This window comes from Penaeus japonicus, unplaced genomic scaffold (genome assembly GCF_977035675.1).
Source record: "Penaeus japonicus unplaced genomic scaffold, GWHDUDI00000001_assembly GWHDUDI00000037, whole genome shotgun sequence".
Taxonomy (NCBI): Eukaryota; Metazoa; Arthropoda; class Malacostraca; order Decapoda; family Penaeidae; genus Penaeus; species Penaeus japonicus.
Window position 1 is genome coordinate 15558596 of NW_028234439.1, and position 20000 is coordinate 15578595.

Here is a 20000-nt window from a genome sequence, read left to right on the forward strand (position 1 = left end):
CTCCCACTCCCACTCCCACTCTTCTCTCTCACTTCTAATGGACTTCTGTCATTCCTCCAAAATTGTCTGGGTGAAATTATTACGTCACTTTATTCAATTATTTTCGGTAAATTGATCGTTGTAAGTAATTACCTGATTGTGTCGTCGTGGAACAGGCTACAACGCTAACAGCAAATGGTTATGATGATTAAGACTATGATTTTGATAATTATTGTAATAATTATATGATAATAGATGGTGATAGGATGATAGATGATAATATGACTACGTGGTGTATGATATTGCTACTTATGATGGTAACAACAATGACGATAGGCCGTTGCTACTCTTGACGATGATTATCACAATAACAACAACAATACTCATTATGGCTCATGAATTCCAACGAAAACGAGACACGCGCGATGGCCGTCCGCAATTTGGAGGGGAAACTTCGAGAAACGTAGTCTTCACCTTGTTCTTTTTCCTCCTCGTGGTTGGTCGGATGCCTCTCCGTTACCTTTCCTTTTGCCTCGGTCATTTCGAGGTTATTTCCACGGCTGTCGTTCATCATGGAGGGCTGCTTTTGTCCCAAGACGATGGCTGGTGGGTTCGTAGGTAGGTAGGTGGGTAGGTCGGTGGGTGGGTAGGTGGGCGGGCTGTACGACTACCACCACCAGCCACTTCCCTTCGCATTTCAGCTTTTGCCTTGCCCTTCGCTGTGCATTTTTCTTCCTTTCTCTCTCTCCCGCCTTTATGTCTGCTGTTTCCCTTCCTTTCTTCTCCCCCTCACCACCCCCCTTTCTGCCCCTCTCCCTTTTCCTCCTTCCCTTCATTCCCCTTCTTCTACCCATATCCCCCTTCCCCCTTTCCATCTCCGCCCTCCCCCTCCTCCCCCCCTCACCCACCGTCTGTCGTCTGTCTCTCCCCGCACCTTCTTCTCTTCCTCCCCTTTTCTCACCTTTCTTCAGCCCCTTCCTCCGTCGTCCTCTCTCCTCTTCTCTCTTCCTCTCCCCTCTTCTCTCTTCCTCTCCCTCTTCTCTCTTCCTCTCCCTCTCCCCTCTTCTCTCTTCCTCCCCCTACCTTTCTCTCCCCTCTACCCCGCTCCTACCCCTTACCCCCTACCCCCTTTGCCGACCGCCATCTTCGTCGATGTCTCACGTGACGTAAATATTAATTCCGAGTTTATTGTTGCGACATCATTACTTTCATTCCGGACAATGGGGAGGGGGGGGGTATTGATCGAAGGGACGGGGGGAGGAGGGGGGTAGGACGAAGCGGTGAGAAGGAAAGGGGAGGGGGTTGGGAGGGGAGGGGAGGGAAGGGAAGGGAAGGGTATGAAGAGGAAGGACGACTGTGATGGAGATCGATATGGGGTACAGGTCCATTTCACAAAAAAAAGAAAAAAAAAATTAGAAGAGATTTTACTTGTATATATGCATATATGTGTGTGTGTGTGTGTACATATGTGTATGAATATATATGTATATATGTACAGTATATATATATATATATATATATATATATATATATATACATACATACATACATATACATACACGTACATATATATTTAAATATATTCATATATGTACATATATATACATACATATACGCACATATATTTACATACACATACATACATACATACATACATACATGTGCGTGTTGCTGCCAGTGGATGTCTATCCCTGGAACTGCAATGCGCAAATGACACTAGTTGGGCCCATCTCTCACTTGTACTATTACGTAATGTTATTATCTGCTCGTACTCTACGTCTGTCTGTATTGTATTCTTTTTTTCTCCCAGCCTTTGACATTTGCCGTATCTATAAAGGAAGCATAGTTTAGAGATAACAGTTGTGATAAGCCGTTGATAAATAATGTAGATATAATTTGGCGTTGCTTCTGTGTTATATAAGCCTTGCATATCATCCATGTTGCTGAGATAAAGATACACGATAAGAACTTTCCAGAAAACGCACTCCTACGAAGAACATTTTCAGGGGAACATTTTTTATTTTATTTTATTGACCTACTTTTTCCGTCGATTATCGTATGCTTGACTTATCTTGCATCTTATCATTTGCAAAGGAGTTCGGATAGCCTATGCAAAATAGAAACAATTAAAGACTGTATGTATCCTGTGTATTTATAAAGTTGCTTAGTTTTCAGTGTACTCTATATACTGACAAATAAACTAGTCTTTAATTGCTTTTTATTTTGCATAGGCTATCTGATGAACTCCCTTGCAAATGATAAGATGCAAGATAAGTCAAGCATATGATAATCGACGGAATAAGTAGGTTAATAAAAATAACATGAAAAACTAATTGTTTCCCTGAAAAGGTTATTCGTAGGAGTGCGTTTTCCGGAAAATTCTTATCGCGTCACTTGTAACTCGAGATTTTTTTTTTTTTTTTCTTTTTAATTAGGGGAATAACCAGGTGATATGATTTTTTATCGGGATAAATTGGGTTATATATTTTGCCTTATATTTTGTCTATTATGCTATGAAATGTGAAATACATTTATGGTTAGGAATAAGGAGATTTTCTCTGCAATTTCAGTTAATATGTGACTAGTATAGGACGTGATCATGTTTATTTTGTAAATATTTATCATGATGAACTGTTTAACCATTGGGTTTATACAACTTAATTACCTTTGTCGAAACGAGGAGGTAATATATATATATTTTTTTTTATTGGCTAGATTGTGGTTAGGCTATTGGTTTGTTAATTGGTTTGTCAGAAGGATTACGCGAAAATATTATTATCGACAGATTTTGTTGGAAATTTGTGGGTGAGTTGGCCACGTCCTAGGTATCAGCTTATTCGCATAGATCTTGGATAAAGTTTAAGGATTCGTGTCCTAGAATCTTGGGAGAAAAGGGTCTATATGAACAGATTTTGTTTTTGAAATGATGTGGTAGACTTATGTGTTTTAAGCTGGATTTGGGGGGGCTATTGGGTTTGCTTTTTTTCTTTTTTTTTGTTTCTCCCTCTTCCTTCCTCTTCTCTCTCTCTCTCTCTCTCTCTCTCTCTCTCTCTCTCTCTCTCTCTCTCTCTCTCTCTCTCTCTCTCTCCTCTTCTCTGTCAAAAACGCGATAGGCTCCGATCATCAGCTTCAACGAATCGAATCGAGAACGCATTATGCTTATAAAGTTTTACGACTCTCTCTCTTTCCCCCATCCTACTCTCTCTATCCCTCTCTCTCTTTCTCTAACTCTATCTCTATCTCTATCTATCGATATGTATATAGATAGATAGATAGATAGAGGCAAGGCATGATGTCTCTCTATCTGTTTCTCCCTTTTTTCACTTTTCTCTCTCTCTCTCTCTCTCTCTCTCTCTCTCTCTCTCTCTCTCTCTCTCTCTCTCTCTCTCTCTCTCTCTCTCTTTCTCTCTCTCTCTATCTTTCTCCCTCTCTCTCTCTCTATCTTTCTCCCTCTCTCTCACACTTTCTCCATTGTTTATGTGAAAAATAATATGACATGGAACAAACAAAAGGGAAATGAGATATTTTAATGTGACGTAAGACAGGAAGAGGAACAAACCAAAATAGCTGATGTGTTTTTTTATTATTATTTTTTTATTTTTGGGGGAATTTATTTTCTCTTTCCTCATTCCCGTTGTTATTTTTATACTTATTTATGTTTTGTGTATGGGAAGGCTTGGTGTGTCGACCGCACTACCTTGGTGTTAAATTGTGCTCAAAGGTATGGATGAGAGCGCACGCACACGCACACGCACACGCACACATACGCATACCGTTATACAATCTACACGAGAGAAATAGTTGAGTCTCCGCTCGCACTTCCTGGTTATGGTAAGAGTAGAGGTAGAGGTAGAATAGGGGTGGGGGTGGGGGCGGTGGGGGGCAGAGAGGGTTAGCGTGCCTGTCATGTGATTACGGTTACGCCGACTTGCCTACCTGGCTGACTGGAGGATTGACTGTGTGGCTGGCTAACTGACTAGCTGTCTGGTGAAGTGGCTGGATGATTGGGGTACCACGTGTCTGGCTGTATTGTAAACTGGCCGTCAGGTTAACTGGTAGACTGAGTAATTGTCTGCCTGGCGTTTTAACTACATGGTTAATTGACTGACTAATTGTAAGACCGATTGGTTGTCTGACTGACGTACTAACTGCATGACTGGCTAACAAGCCGACCGGCTGTCAAACTAAATGACTGATTAATTTGTCTGACTAGCGAACTACTTGCTTATCTGGCTAACAGGCCAAGCGGCTAACTGTCTGTGTGTCTGACTAACTGCCTAACTGACACGACGCGTATATAGAAATGACTGAGCCAGGCTTGGTGACGACATCAACTTCATGGGGGGTCAGGGAAAGGAGGAGGGGGGGGGGGAGTCCCCGACTTGAAGGGAAAGGAGGTGATGGGGGATGAGGGTGAGGGGGATGGGGGTGAGGGGGATGGGGGTTAAGAGATAACAGCGTCCCATGATGTCACTTGTTTCCAGAGAGTCGGTGGGTCATTGTTTGTTTGTGTGTGTGTGTGTTTTTTGTTTTTTTGTCTTGTATGTTGTGTTTGTGTCTCAGTGTGTTATGTTGAGGTTTAACTATTGTTTGAGTTGGTTTGAGATGTATGTATGATTATAAACGTGTTTTTATATATAATTGTGTATACATATGTATCCTCATTGATTTATCTGCAGTGTATTGCATATTTTTGTGCATACATCTCCCCCCCCCCCATACACACACGCGTGCGCGCGCATGCACACGCAAATGGCGTTACATTCTCATAGCTGGCCAAGTCGCAGACCGGCGAAGCCATGGTGCAATACGGCTGGCGACGCGGGGCCTCCCCGTTCGCTTGCCTCCTTCCCCCTGCCTCTTGTCTCTTGCCCTTTCCCTCTGCCCTACGCCTACGCCTACGTGTCCATGTGACCCTTCTCTCTCGTTGCAGGTGTCTGATGTTCTACTGGAGCCGCAGGAGGGCCTTGTTTAGCCAATGGTCGCACTCCCCCGGCTGACCTCCGAGGCTCTCGCGCTTCCCTGGGTGGCTGCTGGTGGGCCTTTCGCGCCCCTTCTGGGTGGCTGGCGCCCTTGCCACGCCCCCAGGCCACGCCCCCAGCCCACGCCCCCGGGCACCGAAGAAGGGAGAGCCCCTGGGAGTACCGCCGCCGGGCCGCGAGTGCCTGCCCGCCCGGCCGAAGCTGCTGCCGCTGCCACAGGATGTCGCCGGCGTCGCCACCGGATATGTCACTCTGACGTCAGCTGGACCTTGCCAGGCAGTGACACATCTCATGGCACTGCTTAGACATTGGCACTAAGAAAGCAGTGTGTGTTTGTGCGCGTGTCAGGACGTGTGTGTGTGTGTGTGCCGGCACGCACTCTTCGTCTCCAGCGCCGTGTTTATTTTTTATTTTTTATTTTTTTTTTACTTAGTGAGTCAACCATGAAACGTGAGAACAGACACGGGTGGCAGCATGTCCGTTACTAATGCTATGCAAGAAGACTAGAAAAAAACAAAAAACAAATTATACCGAGACAAAGTGAGGTCGTAAAGCCACCAGTGTTACAAGAAAAAGGAAATTATCTCAGGCCAAAAAAAGATTAGACAGATAAAGTAAGATTAAGCATTATAAGTCATCCTAACAGCAACAAAGTTAGAAAAAAAACACAGAGAAACGAACAAATCAACTGTGTGTGTGAGTGTGTTTTTGTGACGAAACAAGAACAAGGACAAGAACAACAACAACAAAAAAACACTCTTAAGACTGTCTTAGAGACCACGATGCCCAATATGAATCTGAAAAAGCTTTGGCGTAAGAAAAGTGTGACCATCACCGAATATGACCCAACTTATAAGGTCGTGTACCTGGGCAACGTGCTCACGGGATGGGCCAAGGGTAAGTGCTTCGAGGATATGATTTTAGCCCTTATGGGTGGTGTTAACAGGACATAAGAATTAGTATAGATGGGGATGATAGTGTTAATCTTAAAAGATGATGGTGGTGTTAAGAATGATGTGATAGTGTTAATCTTAAAAGATGATGATGGTGTTAAGATTGGTGTGATAAGGATGGTTAAGGATGATGGTGGGTGGTAATAATGATGCGATAGGAATGGCATGGTGAGTATGGTATTAATGATGGTTCTAGTGGTGGGAATATTGTTACCATGATGATTTTGGTCTTAATGTATGATGAGGATGGCATTAACCTTAATGATGATGATGATGTCAAGAATATGATAATAAAAGTTGCTTGGTTAGGATAGCCTTAATAATAAGCATGATGCTAGTGTAAAGAATATTGTGTTTAGAATGCTGTGAGTGTTATGAGATGTGTAATAAGCATGGCCTGGTGAGAATCATGTTATATTAGTGATGAATCTGATGATGAGAATGATGTTGATCTTAGTGGTGTTGTCGGGTATGATGACGGCAAAGGTAATTGCAATTCAGACCTTAATCATCATGAGTGTTGCAAGGATGCTTGATAGTAATGCATGATGCTGGTGGCAAGTATAGTGTGCCGAGAATGATGTTGACAATAATGCATGATGCTGTTGATAAGAAAGATGTGGCAAGAAAGGCGTTGATAGTAATGCATGACGTTGTTGATAAGAAAGATGTGGCAAGAATGTGATACCGATAGCAATGCATGATAACTGGCAACACGTACAGTGAGGCAAGGATGGCATTGATAGTAATGCATGACCCTGTTAATAAGAATCTTAATGATAATGTTCATGATACTAACAAGATTAAGAATTAATTAAGAATAGTTTTATCTAAATACTTATGCTGGGGGTAACACCTTAATGAGGACGATGCCGAAGATAATAATGATAAGGGGGATTGCAATGTTGTCCTGAATGCAATAGATAATCTTGATGTTGATGTTAATGGAGGAAAAAGTAAGGTTTTATCTTCATTTGATTTTATTTCTTTCTTATATTTCTTTCCTCCTATATTTTTTTCTTTCTTTTCTTTCATTATATTTCTTTCCTCTTTTTTATTCTTTTCTTTCTTTCATTTTATTTCTTCCTTTCTTTTCTCCTTTTTATGTTTCTTTCTTTCATTTTCTTTCTTTTTTTTTCTTTTCTTTGATTTCTGTCTTTTCTTCTTTTTTCTTTTCTTTTGTTTCTTTCCTCTTTTTTATTATTTTCTATCTTCTTTGTTTTCTTTCTTTCATTTATTGTATTTCTTCTTTCTTTTTCTTTTCTTTTATTTCTTTCCTCGTTTATTCATTATTTTCTTTCTATCTTTTTCTTTTCTCTATTTTCTGGGTTTAGGATTTTCTTTTTTTCTTCTTTCGTTTTTTTCCTTTTCTTTCTTTCTTTCCCCCTTTCCCCCCCCCCCTCTCTCTCTCTCTCTCTCTCTCTCTCTCTCTCTCTCTCTCTCTCTCTCTCTCTCTCTCTCTCTCTCTCTCTCTCTCTCTCTCTCTCTCTCTCTCTCTCTCTCTCTCTCTTTCTTCGTATTTTAATTTCTATTTTTTTTACTTAAAAAAATCATGTTTTTTCTTTTCTTTTCATCTACTTTTCTTCATTTTCTCCTTCTTCTTATTCTTATTCTTCCTCCTCCTGTTCTTGTTTTCCTTTTTCTGTTGTTTTTTTCCTCTTCTATTCTTTTCATCTTTTTCTTTCTTTTCATCCATCTTTTCATCGTCTTTTTCTTCATTTTTTTTCATTCACCATCTTCAGTGATGAATATGGTGACTGGACTTACTATAGTGACACTAAATTTGCACTAGGGATGATGGTGACAGTGATGACAAAAGGAAAGAATAAAGAAGGGTAATGATGTTGATTGTGATGATGAAGTCAGTAACAATAGTGATGATGCTTGTGTTGAATATGATGAGGCCATTAACAGTAGTGATGGTGTTCTGACAGGATGGTTAAGGGAATGGTGATGATGATGATATTAGTCTGTTTTGGTTGCTATGGTTATTATTTTCACTATTATTTTTATTTGTTTTTATCATTATCATTATCATCAGCCGTATTGATTTATTATTATCACTATTATCAGTACTATTATTGTTACAGTTCGTAATAGTAGTAGTAGTAGTAGTAATAATGATACTATAATTTTTATTATTATTGATATCATTGTTATTATTGCTACCGTTATTATTATTTGTTTTGTTGTTATTATAATAATAATAATAATAATTATTATTATTATTGTTGTTGTTCTTATTATCATCACTTACTATTACAATTGTTAATTTAATTTTATATTGCTACACGTATTTTTATTATTTTATTATTATCATCATTATTATTATTATTATCATTATTGTTATTATTATTATAGTTACTGTTATTCTTATTACTATCATTATTATGTTTATTATTTTTGTATATTATAGCTATTATCATAATTGTTATTATTATTTTTATTATTATTATTATTATTGCTATTACTATTATTCCTATTATTATCATCATCACTACTGTCAATAACACAATTTTTATTCTTCGCTTCATGATTTCAATACAGGTTGTTTTCATTTATTTTGTGCTGTATTTGTCAAGTGTAATGATTATGCTATTTGAGATATACACTTATTCTTGCAATAGAGTGCAATACTGATATTGATTACTATGATGATGAGAAGATAAAGAAGAAAAGATAAAAAATACGAAGAGGAGGAGACGGCATAGGAGTAATAGTAGTAGTAGTAGTAATAATAGTAGTAGTAGTAGGCGGATAATAACAATGATAAACAAGCGAGGGATCACATATATAAACAACAGACCAAAACAAACAACAACAAAAATCCCCAATGACCGGTAGCGCAGAGCCGATAAAAGAACAAAAAAGGAAAGAAACAAACTAAAAAGCAAAGGCTGTGACGTCATTCGCAATAGAGTATTCTCATCACGGGCGAATCACAGACGTGCGAGCGAGTATTGCGTCTTTTTTACGTCACAAGGAAATATCACCTGCGCCTTCTCTCCTCGGCGGCAGATGACGCATTGGGAAGTTTATCTTTTTTTTCTTGAAATACACACACACACACACACACACACATACACACACACAACACACACACATACATACATATATATACATACACATACACACATATATATATACATGTACATATACATATACATACACATACACACATACACGATTATATTTATATGTGTTTTTCATTTGTTTGGTTATTCGTTCAATATATATATGTATATCCTTATAAGTACTTTTTGCATATAATATGGCATTTTAGGATATCCATGCAGGCTCTAAATACCAATGATAAGAAGAACATGATCCTCAACTGATGATAACAATTGTCATTATCATTAATAATAATGCTAATGTTGTTGATAATAGTAACAATAATAACAGTAATGATAATAATTGTAGAAAAAAAAAAACAGTGATGATATTGATAAGCTTCATCTACGTTTTCCCGGACGCCACTATAATAAAAATAAAGTGAACTATAAAGAAAAAACATCGAAATTCCGAAACAGACCACGATAAAAACTGGAGGAAAACAAATGAATGAAAACCAGATGATTGCAAGATGAATTAATAATTCTACAGTATAAGGATTGTAATCAACGTTTCCATGTCGAATCTTAGTAGAATCAAGTAGTCCTTACTAACCTTATGATATCGAATAGTCTTGCGAACAGGTAAAGCTTCGAACATAGAATTGAACCTGACGTGTGTTTACATCCTCTTTGGGCGTCGTTTATTCAGTTATCTATTCCTTTTATAACAAGGGATTAGGGATTTTATCGTAATAAGAAGAGGCGGGTTCTTGTTAGTTAACGGATTCCGTAAGTGAAAAGTATCAAGTGCAAATAGCTTTTTATATATCTATTATTTGTTTCAATAGATTGTTGAAAACATTCGTGGTTATGCATGTATTTTTATATACACATACATGTCCACACACACACAACTACACACATCGATGCACACAGGCCAATATGCATGTTTATACAGTATTATCAAAACAATGACGAAGCTTCTGGAAAGGGACAGGCGATGACTACAGACGGAGAGTAAAAAGAAGTTCTTATCTGCTATTGTGACGTCAAAGCCCCGTCATTGAAGACGTCAGTGTGACGACAGAGATGACGTCACAAGGTGTTAATCGCCAGATAGCCAGTGGTGCGATATTCCTTATGGGGAAAAGCTCGATTGGTCTTATCATTTTATTGAAGGATCTTTGATGAATATATACATGCATATGCACCAGTGTTGTACTGATAGGCCTATCCATTTATAGTTATCAGTCTGAGTTCTTTGGAATTACAATTTTAGGAATTACATTTTTTTTTTATTGAAATCAGATGTCTCGGAAGTACCGGTATTAACAGGTATAATAAGGCACTGTTGTTTTTTGTTTGTTTGTTTTATTGCTTCAAGATAACTTTTTTCCACTGTTGCCTTTATGGCCGGATGTACCGTACGGTCACGTGTGACATTGATGGGGACCTTTTTCTCTCTTTCAGCAAACTCACTTGGTTTAGTTTAGTTTGAATTCTTTAATTCTGACTTGTAAGGAAAGGAGGTTTATATATGTGTATGCGTGTGTATGTGTGTATGTGTGAGAGAGAGAGTGAGTGAGTGAGTGAATGAGAGAGAGTGAGTGTGTATGTGTGTGTGCTGAGACAGACTAACTCAAGGACTAATGCTAGAGAAAGGCTTAACTGCTTTTCGCGGTGTGGAATTTTCAGTAAACACTACAAAATGCTAGTGGCAATTTTGACTTCACTCAGATGCCAGACAAGGATTTTTTATTCCTCTTTCTCTTCAGTTGATCCGACAATAGCCTTAATAAACACCGAATAAAAAAAAAAAAAAAAAAAAAAAAAACTTATATGTATGTTCACTTATTTATTTATTTATATTAGTCCCTCTTTTCCGTAGCCCGTTTTCTAAGTTTCTCTTATTATTACAAGACCACATTTCAAGGCAAAACAAGACTAGCAGCAACTCGATTAAGAGTTTCCATAATTAATTGATATCAAACTGTACATGGCGCCATATTGCATCTTCCTGCTCGCATGCCTTTGCGTCCTGATAAGTGACGTGGAAAGAATAGAGATAAAAAGAAATGTCATCGCCACGGCCATCTTGTCTTTGTTTTTGTTTTGTTTTTGTTGATTTTTGCGAAATACTGTTGTTACTGTTATCGTTGATGCTATTGTTGTTGTTGTTGTCATTTTTATTATTATTATTGTTATTATTATTATTATTATTATTATTATTATTATTATTATTATTATTATTATTTATATATTATTTTATATTTTATTATTCATCATCATTAATTACTGTTATTTTATTATTTACTATATTATTGTTCATTATTACCACCATTGATAGTGCCATTTCAGCCCATTACAATTTCATGCTTTTGCGTTTATTACAGATTTGCTCTTTTGTTACAGGCTCTGATGTCTCTCTGGCAGGCTGGACAGATGTCTATGTCTTGCACCTCTGTCTACTCTTCATGTCGCCATAGAGCCGCCTTATGAATGTAAGGCACGGTTTTCTTTATATATATACTCGTGTATATATAATAAACGTGAACGTATGTAACTATGTACACGTAGTAATGTGCACACTATGCACACACACACATACATACGTGGCACACACATGGTGCACACGTCTTAACATGTTTATACACTTTTTAGTTTTTTTTTTTTTTATTTTTTATTTATATAATGAATTTTTAAATGAATGATTGAAATAAATATTAATAGAATGATAGTCTCTTTCTCTTCTCTCTCCTCTCTCTCTCTCTCTCTCTCTCTCTCTCTCTCTCTCTCTCTCTCTCTCTTTCTTCTTCTCTCTTCTGTTCTCTCTCTCTCTTTCTCTCTCTCTCTCTCTCTCTCTCTCTCTCTCTCTCTCTCTCTCTCTCTCTCTCTCTCTTCTCCTCTCTTCTCCTCCCTCTCCTCTCCTCTCTCTTCTCTCTCCTCTCTCTCCTCTCTTCCTCCCTCTCTCTCTCTTCTCTCCCCTCTCCTCTCTCTCCTCTATCTCTCTGCTCTCTCTCTCTCTCTCTCTCTCCTTCTTCTCTCTCCTCTCTCCCTCTCCTCCTCTCTCTCTCTCTCTCTCTCCTCTCTCTCTCTCTCTTCTCTCCTCTCTCTCTCTCTCTCTCTCTCTCCTTTCCTCTCTCCCTTTCCTCCCCTCTCCCTCTCCTCTCTCTCTCCCCTCCCCTCTGTCTCTCTCTCCCCCCCTTTCTCTCTTCCTCTCCCTCTCTCTCTTTCTCTCTCTCTCTCTCTCTCTCCCCCTCCCTCTTCCCTCCCCTCTCCCTCTCCCTCGCCTCTCTCGGCGCCTCTATCTCCTCTTCTCTCTCTCTCTCTCTCTCTCTCCTCTCTCTCTCTCTTCTCTTCTCCTCTCCTCTCTCCTCTCTCTCTCCTCTGCTCGCCACTCCCTCTCCTCACTCCTCTTCCTCTTGTCTTTCTCTCCCGGGTCTCTCTCTCTCTCTCCGCTCTCTGTCTCCCCCCCCTCTCCTCTCTGGTGTACTCTCTCTCCTTCTCTCCTCCCACTCCCCCTCTTCTCTCTGGGTCTTGTGCTGTTGGAATATATTATTGAAGTGGGTTTCCCTTCCTCTCCCGGTACGCTATCTCCTTCCTCCTCCACCCCCCCGTCCTGTTCTCCTCATCTGGACCACCTCCCCGTGGTCTGCTCCGCAGACTTAATTTCTGCCCTCTGCGCTCCCTCTCCCTGTATATATATATTATATATATATATATATATATATATATATATATATTTATATATATATAATGCATGCATGTATCCATGTAAGTACAAACGAAAACAAACTTATCTGGAACGCATGCTTCCTGTCGTGCACAGGCCAACCCAGAGCTTAACTGAGTAACCCCCCTTTTCCCGCAGGCCATGGCCGCCCAGCTGCGAGTGCGTCTGGCGTCGGCGCTCCAGGAGTTCCGTCGGGAGAAGGTGGTGCGGCAGAACGCGCGCCTGTCCCTGATGCACGCCATCTACGACTCGGCCGCCATCCCTCGGCGCCGCCTGCTGCTCTCCACGGGCGCCGCCAACTACCGGCCGCCGCTGGAGCGGTCGAAGAGCGCGCCCAAGCTCGGCGCCATCGAGGAGAGCATCGAGGAGGAGGAGGAGGAGGAGGCGGAGGGCCTCGACAGCGACGAGGATGACATTGACGAGCTGGACGAGGCCGCGTCGGTGCACCTGCAGCCGGAGGACGTGGGGCTGTCGAGCGCCGTGTCGGAGACCACGTCCGACATCGTGGTGGACTACGACTCGAGCAGCGAGGTGGCGAGCGCCGGCCAGGAGAGGCTGACGCTGGAGGAGGAGTTCGACGAGGGCAACCCCGGCTTCCCCTCGCACTTCTGCCACCCGGACACGCCCCTCTACTGCCCCGTGCCCCCGCTCTCGCCCCTCGGCGACGCGGGCGAGATGCACGAGCCGGGGGGCGGAGGAGGGGGCAGGGACGCAGGGGCGATGGTGGGGGACCGAGGGGACGTCTCGGCCGCCAGCGGGAAGGACCTGGGCCTCCTGGCGTCACTGACGGGGGAGCTGAGTCTAGCTCCTGCCGAGGAGTCGCTGACGTCGGACCAACCCGAATCGCTGGGCTCCCACTGCGACTCGTGCAACTCGTCGTGCGGCGCCTGTAGCGACCCGTGCGACGTGGCGGTGGAGCAGGAGCACCTCCTGAGCGAGAGCAGCCACATCATCTCGGACAGTCACATCCTGAGAGAGGGCGAGAGTCCGGGCAAGATGGCCCGCATGGAGGGGGACAATATCAGTGAGGAGAGTGGCTACTCCGAGGACAAAGATTCTCTGCAAAATTTGGACGCGACCAAACTCTAGTGTACATGATCAGATGTAATTATTTCGTAATTATCCATATCATGATCTGATAGAAGTGACTTCGTGGGCACCGGCTCGACCCGTGCTAGATGTAGCGTAAAATCATGTGTTTCTCTCGCCCATCATATGTCGTGATGCATGTTTATATATCTCTCCCACTCACCCCTCACCCACACATGATTTAGAATGACATTGTTACCGCGTGTGACTGCAGTGGTCCAGCTGTTCCAAAGGATCTGTCTACCTATGCAGACTTTTCCCCTGAGCTGTTAAATGAATTCTCTCCTCTTAGCCCCTTGTAAAGCTTTCCCTAATGATTATGTGAAGACGAAAGTGAAAACAAGAATATGTATTCATAAGAATCACCTCCGGAGCAATAATAGTATTGATGACTGTGTTTAAAAAAAAGAGAGAGATCACATGTATAGAAACACTGGCTTCTCTTCTATCCTTTCGTTCCATTTCGACAGTTATAGTTCTTAGAATAACTCGACAGACACTATAGTTGATCGGAGGGCAATCACCAAGTGCCATGTGTAGTTTTTATTTTTTTATTGTGTATCCTAGTTCATTCTTGTGAGAGATGAAAGGAAATGTTCATTATGGTCCCCCCATCAGATAACATTTTTTTTTTATTCGAAACATCCTTTTGCGAATGTATGAGGTATTGTAATATTTGGAAAGAAAGTGAAGGTTGAGTATTGTAGTATATTGTTATGGGAGTGAAAGTTTTTTTGTAATAACAACTAGAATTCTCAAGATTAGAGAAATCTTTGTACAGAACACACTGTAATTGATGTAGTTATTATTTTATTTCGTAATGTTTTATACAACTCTCTGTATTCAAGGTGCACATATTTATATATATTCATTTCCGACGAGGACTAGGTAACACTATGTAATAGACGAAAATGGTAATATACATCCAGAATATTCAACACAAAGTGAAATTGGGAAGTGATTTGATTGTTTGCATATTTTCGTTGCCGATTTAGGATCGTTGTGACCTTATAAGAAACGGAACTGGGTTAACAGTGCTCGTGCATTATACTCACTATATCACACCTTGTAACCATTAGAAACTGCAGTATGTTTTTAAAGGAAGTTATGGAAAACAACTTTGCTTTAAGAAACTGTATATAATTATGATGCTGGCGGTTGATACTCTGCACATTTTATATCAAAGACTTGTAAAATAGACTATATTGGAATACTCTTTCACCATTTTGAATTACAATGTTGTCTTTTTTATATATTTGTCATAATTGTATAATTGTTTCATAATGATCCATATCAGAAGGGAGAAGACCTACTGTATTCATCACTGTAAGATATTGAATCTAATCGTTTAATGAATATTCAAGTATTAAAGAAAGAAAAAAGTACTAAACACTCTTAAGAGAAGACCTGTTGTACTCAGCAACGGAGACTCAAAAAGTAAGAGAAAACATTACAGTATTTAACTTCGCAATATAAAAAAAAAAGTTACGTATTCACCGTTGCAAAGGATTCAAGGGCTTGGTGAAGCTGTAAGACCTGGTGTGCATTCCACCTTCTGAAAAAGTACTTTATGTTTAACGCACATAAACATCATGGTTACTTCGAAATGTGCCACCAGGAACCCACCACGTCCCGACTGCATTATTAGATTAGAACAAACAATGAGCTTTAACAAGAGTATTCGTATAATAAGTGATTTTTTTTTCATTATTGAAAGTTTGTAATCGTGATAGGTAGAATATTCCTTCACTCACCAGTTCAATTGGATAGTGAACCGGTGGATCTGAACAAGTTAAAACAGGTGATCTAATTGATATTTGAACAGTTTGACTATTTTGGTCGTGATATCATGGAGCAAACTAACTGATATCTGAACAGTCTTAAAACAGTTATTGATACAAAACATACATACCATCATTCACCAGTTAGAGTGAACATTGAACACTCAATCTAACTGACATCTGAAGTTTCAATTTTGTCATATATTGTGCATTCCATACTTGACCATAGCTGCACCCTAAATGTTCTGCTGTTGCATTTTTTATACCTTTGGTAGTGTGTTGAATACTGATGGTAGAGATATTTAGTAGTGGCGTTCAGGAAACCTTTATAAGTATTGCGTGTATGACAACGTTGGTGCCCACAACTTTTTTTCGAAATCCTCGGACACAGTAGTTGCCACCTTGTGTTTTTTATTATTATTATTATTATTTTTTTAACACGGTTTTATTTACGAAATTGATCTGGCGTGGTTATGTCGTTCCGAATCTTGTGAGATTTTTTTTTTCGAAATTTGAATAGGGAGTTTTTTTTTATTTCATTTAACCCATGGACATTACTGCATATGTCATTTTATTTATTTACCAATCAGCTAAGATACACATATATTGACAGTGCAAGTACACCCACACCTTCACTTACACTCACATTCACACTTACTTACATTTACTTACACTCACACTCACATCCACACCCACATCTACACTCACACCCACATCTACACTCACACCCACATCTACGCTCACACCCACACCTACACTCACACCTAAATTCACACGCACATCCATACTCACATCCATACTCACATCCTCACCCACATCCTCACCCACACTCACACCCACACCCAAACCCACACCCACATTTGCGCATACACCCGTGCATACACCCACATGCAGGAATACACACACATACACATGTGACCAGATATCCAAACCCACAATATACGCATGTCATATATACATACATATGCATCTATATTATAATATAAAATTATATCTAACTATCAAGATGTAAACACAAAAAAAGAAAAAAATGAAACAGAGATAAGAGGTATTTAAAAAAAAATTATTGGAACAAAAGGAAGCAGAAAGCATTTTAGATTCATAGGTGCGAGGAACTAGCAATTAAAAGGTGGATATTAGGTTACTAGAAATGATGGCTTGGTGGCCCTTTTTGTCTTTTGAGATGAATATGCAGTATTTTTTTTTCAATCATATTCTGTGATGAATTAGATGAGAATCACAATGGGGAGTATTTGAAAAAAAAATGAAGGAAACGGATCTTCACGTTGGTCATGTGTGTTGAATTGCAGTTGCAAGAGGAGGTGCTGTTGTGACTGGGAAAGTTGGAAACACATCACAAGCTTTTGCTGAATATGACTTTATTAAAGTTGGAAGTGAATGTGGCGAGAGGAGAACGAAAAAATAAGAGGAAAAATTATAGATATAAAAAAAAAAGATTAACAAATATGGTCAGTGGTTTTTCTCAGTGATACGTTTATTGTGGAAGTAACAACTGACAATTGATGGTTTTACACGTGCTAAAACTTGAAACTTTTTACATAGTGTGATTCAAGCTACATTCCATGTGTACATATAGAGCTATCAAAATGTTTATGAAGGCAATGTCAGGGATGTAAATAGGAGATGTAATTTTGTATTATATGAGTAGACGTTATGTGTAGAAGTATCAAATAAATTACGATTATGTTTTTTTTATCATTATTATTTACAGATATTTTATATCATGTTACAAGCATTGTTTAGAATCTACTATATGGAAAAATGAATAGTGTAATATAATTTTAATCTTGAGACAGTATGAGTGTCTAATTCAACCTTATGATACTGATGTATTTGATAAAGATTTTTAAAGGATTTTACACTCCCTGTTCAAATTATATACAGGGATATATATGACGATTATAAAGTATTGTAAAATTGAATTTGAACTAACTACTACATATAAAAAATAGAGAAAAATATTTACTCCACTTTCCTTATAAAAGTGGTATGTGAGAAACAGAGACTGAAATAACATATAAACACGACAAGTTGACACATTTATCCAACATCCACTCACCATGTATGACACCAGGGGATATATACACTGCACTATGGGAGGACAGGGACTGAAACCTGATATATATTCTAAATAAAAAAGAAAATACTACAATTACTACCTCTTCATTCAGTAGAAAAAAAAAGTTTAAATGAGACTGCACGAGAATGATCTGCGGAAGATAATGCATTTATTATTCACGATGGAGCTCACTTTCAAAAGACGAGAGTTGTATGTGGATGATAAATTGCAATAATATGAAACAATATAAAAAAACTACTAAAAAACACACACACACACACACACACACACACACACACACACACACATATATATATATATATATATATATATATATATATATATATATATATATATATATATATATATATGTGTGTGTGTGTGTGTGTGTGTGTGTGTGTATATATATATACATATATATATATATATATATATATATATATATATATATGTATAGATATATATTTATACACACACACACACACACACACACATACATGCACACATTGTATAAAGAATCAGTGCCACTTAACAAATATTAATTACTTTGGTCGGACGAAGGAGCTTATGAAATCGTGCCAGATTATTGGCTGATTGGCATAACAACAGGATTAGGGAAATGTGAGGCACACGGACCGTAGGTGCAAATTGAACCATTGGCTATAACTTTCTTAATAGCGCTCACATCCCATAGATGTCTCTGATATTTATCCCCTGATGAAAAGCCATCTTGCTTATGAGAACCTGTTTGACAGAGAAGTATTTTTACTTGAACGTGTCTTTTCACTAATGTGATGTAAATTTTCGGCGGGAATGATTGATCTATATGTCTAGTTCCTATCATACGGTGAGATAGTTTAGTTTGTATTTTTGCAATTAATAGCCTTAGATCAGTGGTTCTCAATCTTTTTTCAGTGATGGCACCCTGAATTTATATAATCCTTTCTGTGGCACCCCTTTTTCACCATCACCCCTCCTCACATGAATTAACTTCTGATATAAAATTGTACCTGTTTGAATTACTTTAATTAATGATTTAAAATTATTATCCGTACTCAAACCCAAATTAACATATGATGTACTGTAGTACATGCCCAAACATAGAACTCGTCAGTGGAATTAGATTCAGAATATTAGATTAACTTAAGAGTTATGTTATCAGTAGTAGTAGTAGTAGTAGTAGTAGTAGTAGTAGTGTGCAAAAGGAAATATCTACCTATATTTTAGTAAAATATTAGAGCAAGTAACTTCCTACACCGACATTTAATTATAGGCAGACTGCTACAAACTGTTTTACAAATGTACCTTGAAACGATCTAGCCAAGACAAAATTCATGGCAATCTTGTGGCACCCCTAGGCGCTGTCCGTGGCACCCCAGGGTGCCGCGGCACCCAGTTTGAGAACCACTGCCTTAGATGTCAGGCTATTCATAAGAAAGTATTATTGTGACTGAATTCAAGCAGTAGCCTGAACGCAAACATGATTTGCTAAACGACGGGTAGACACCACCATTTAAAGTAGAAGGAATATAAAAATTCGATAATTAATTAGATTTAATTGATATCATTTATTAAATATGCTCTTTCCGTATTAGAATATTGCCAACCACTACAAGTAGGTTGAATTTTATTTCAAAGTAAAATGTTAGTATAATGGGAAAAGGCTCGCAGCAATGTCACTGAAACTCCTTTTCACCAATGAATCAAATTTCATTTTGATATACCAAGATTTCTTATCATTTTAGAATGCAAATCAAAACGAAAAAAATGAAGTTTGTGATGACCTACTCTCTACTACGGGTAAAGTTTCTTATGAAAGATAAGGCTGTGGTGTCTAGGACCAGGAACCAGTTTGAGAAGATTTTGGGATATATTATGGTGGGTTCGGATTTATATTAGGATAGGTGAAGGTAAATCCAGTGTATATTCGTGGTACAAAGTGGCAAAACATCAAAGAAAAAGACATTAACAAATTGTGATAAAATTTTGAAGAGATTGCGAGTTCAGTAGAATTACTGAATCTACGGCTAGGGAACCGATAAAACTACAGTATATTATGGTTAAATCTATTGGAAATTGTGATGATAATGAGAGGTAAAATGATAATGATAATGATAAATGGTACTGATAGATAGAAAAAAGGAGCCAGAAATATGTTACTGTCTGATGAAGAAACACACAAACATATATATATGCATATTTATAAGAAAGGTATGAATGAGACTGAATATCTAAGCAACGCAAGAGATGTATCTGACGAGTTTCGAATATATATATCAAACAAGTGCAGAAAGTTCACCTGATGTTCTTCACCTGTGGGCTGTTATCAGCATGATGGATGTTGCGA

At 38.9% G+C, this 20000-nt stretch overlaps 2 protein-coding genes across 3 annotated transcripts in view; both read left to right on the forward strand.

Annotated features, from left to right (window-relative positions):
• LOC147467204 (uncharacterized) overlaps positions 1 to 5486 on the forward strand; it is a 64335-nt gene extending 58849 nt beyond the window's left edge. For both annotated transcript variants that reach the window (XM_086532607.1, XM_086532606.1), the window contains one exon: positions 4913 to 5486. In XM_086532607.1, coding sequence (XP_086388733.1) covers positions 4958 to 5266 — 309 coding nt within the window. In that variant the 5' untranslated portion in view covers positions 4913 to 4957 and the 3' untranslated portion in view covers positions 5267 to 5486. The remainder of the gene's footprint in view (positions 1 to 4912) is intronic.
• Positions 5487 to 5590: 104 nt separating this feature from the next.
• Positions 5591 to 17282, forward strand: LOC122265601 (uncharacterized). The gene is made up of 4 exons (XM_086532479.1): positions 5591 to 5913; positions 6336 to 6400; positions 11383 to 11420; positions 12842 to 17282. Exons 1-4 carry the CDS (start codon positions 5744 to 5746, stop codon positions 13790 to 13792), a joined length of 1224 nt encoding a protein of 407 aa, XP_086388605.1. The 5' UTR covers positions 5591 to 5743; the 3' UTR covers positions 13793 to 17282.
• Positions 17283 to 20000: the final 2718 nt, after the last annotated feature.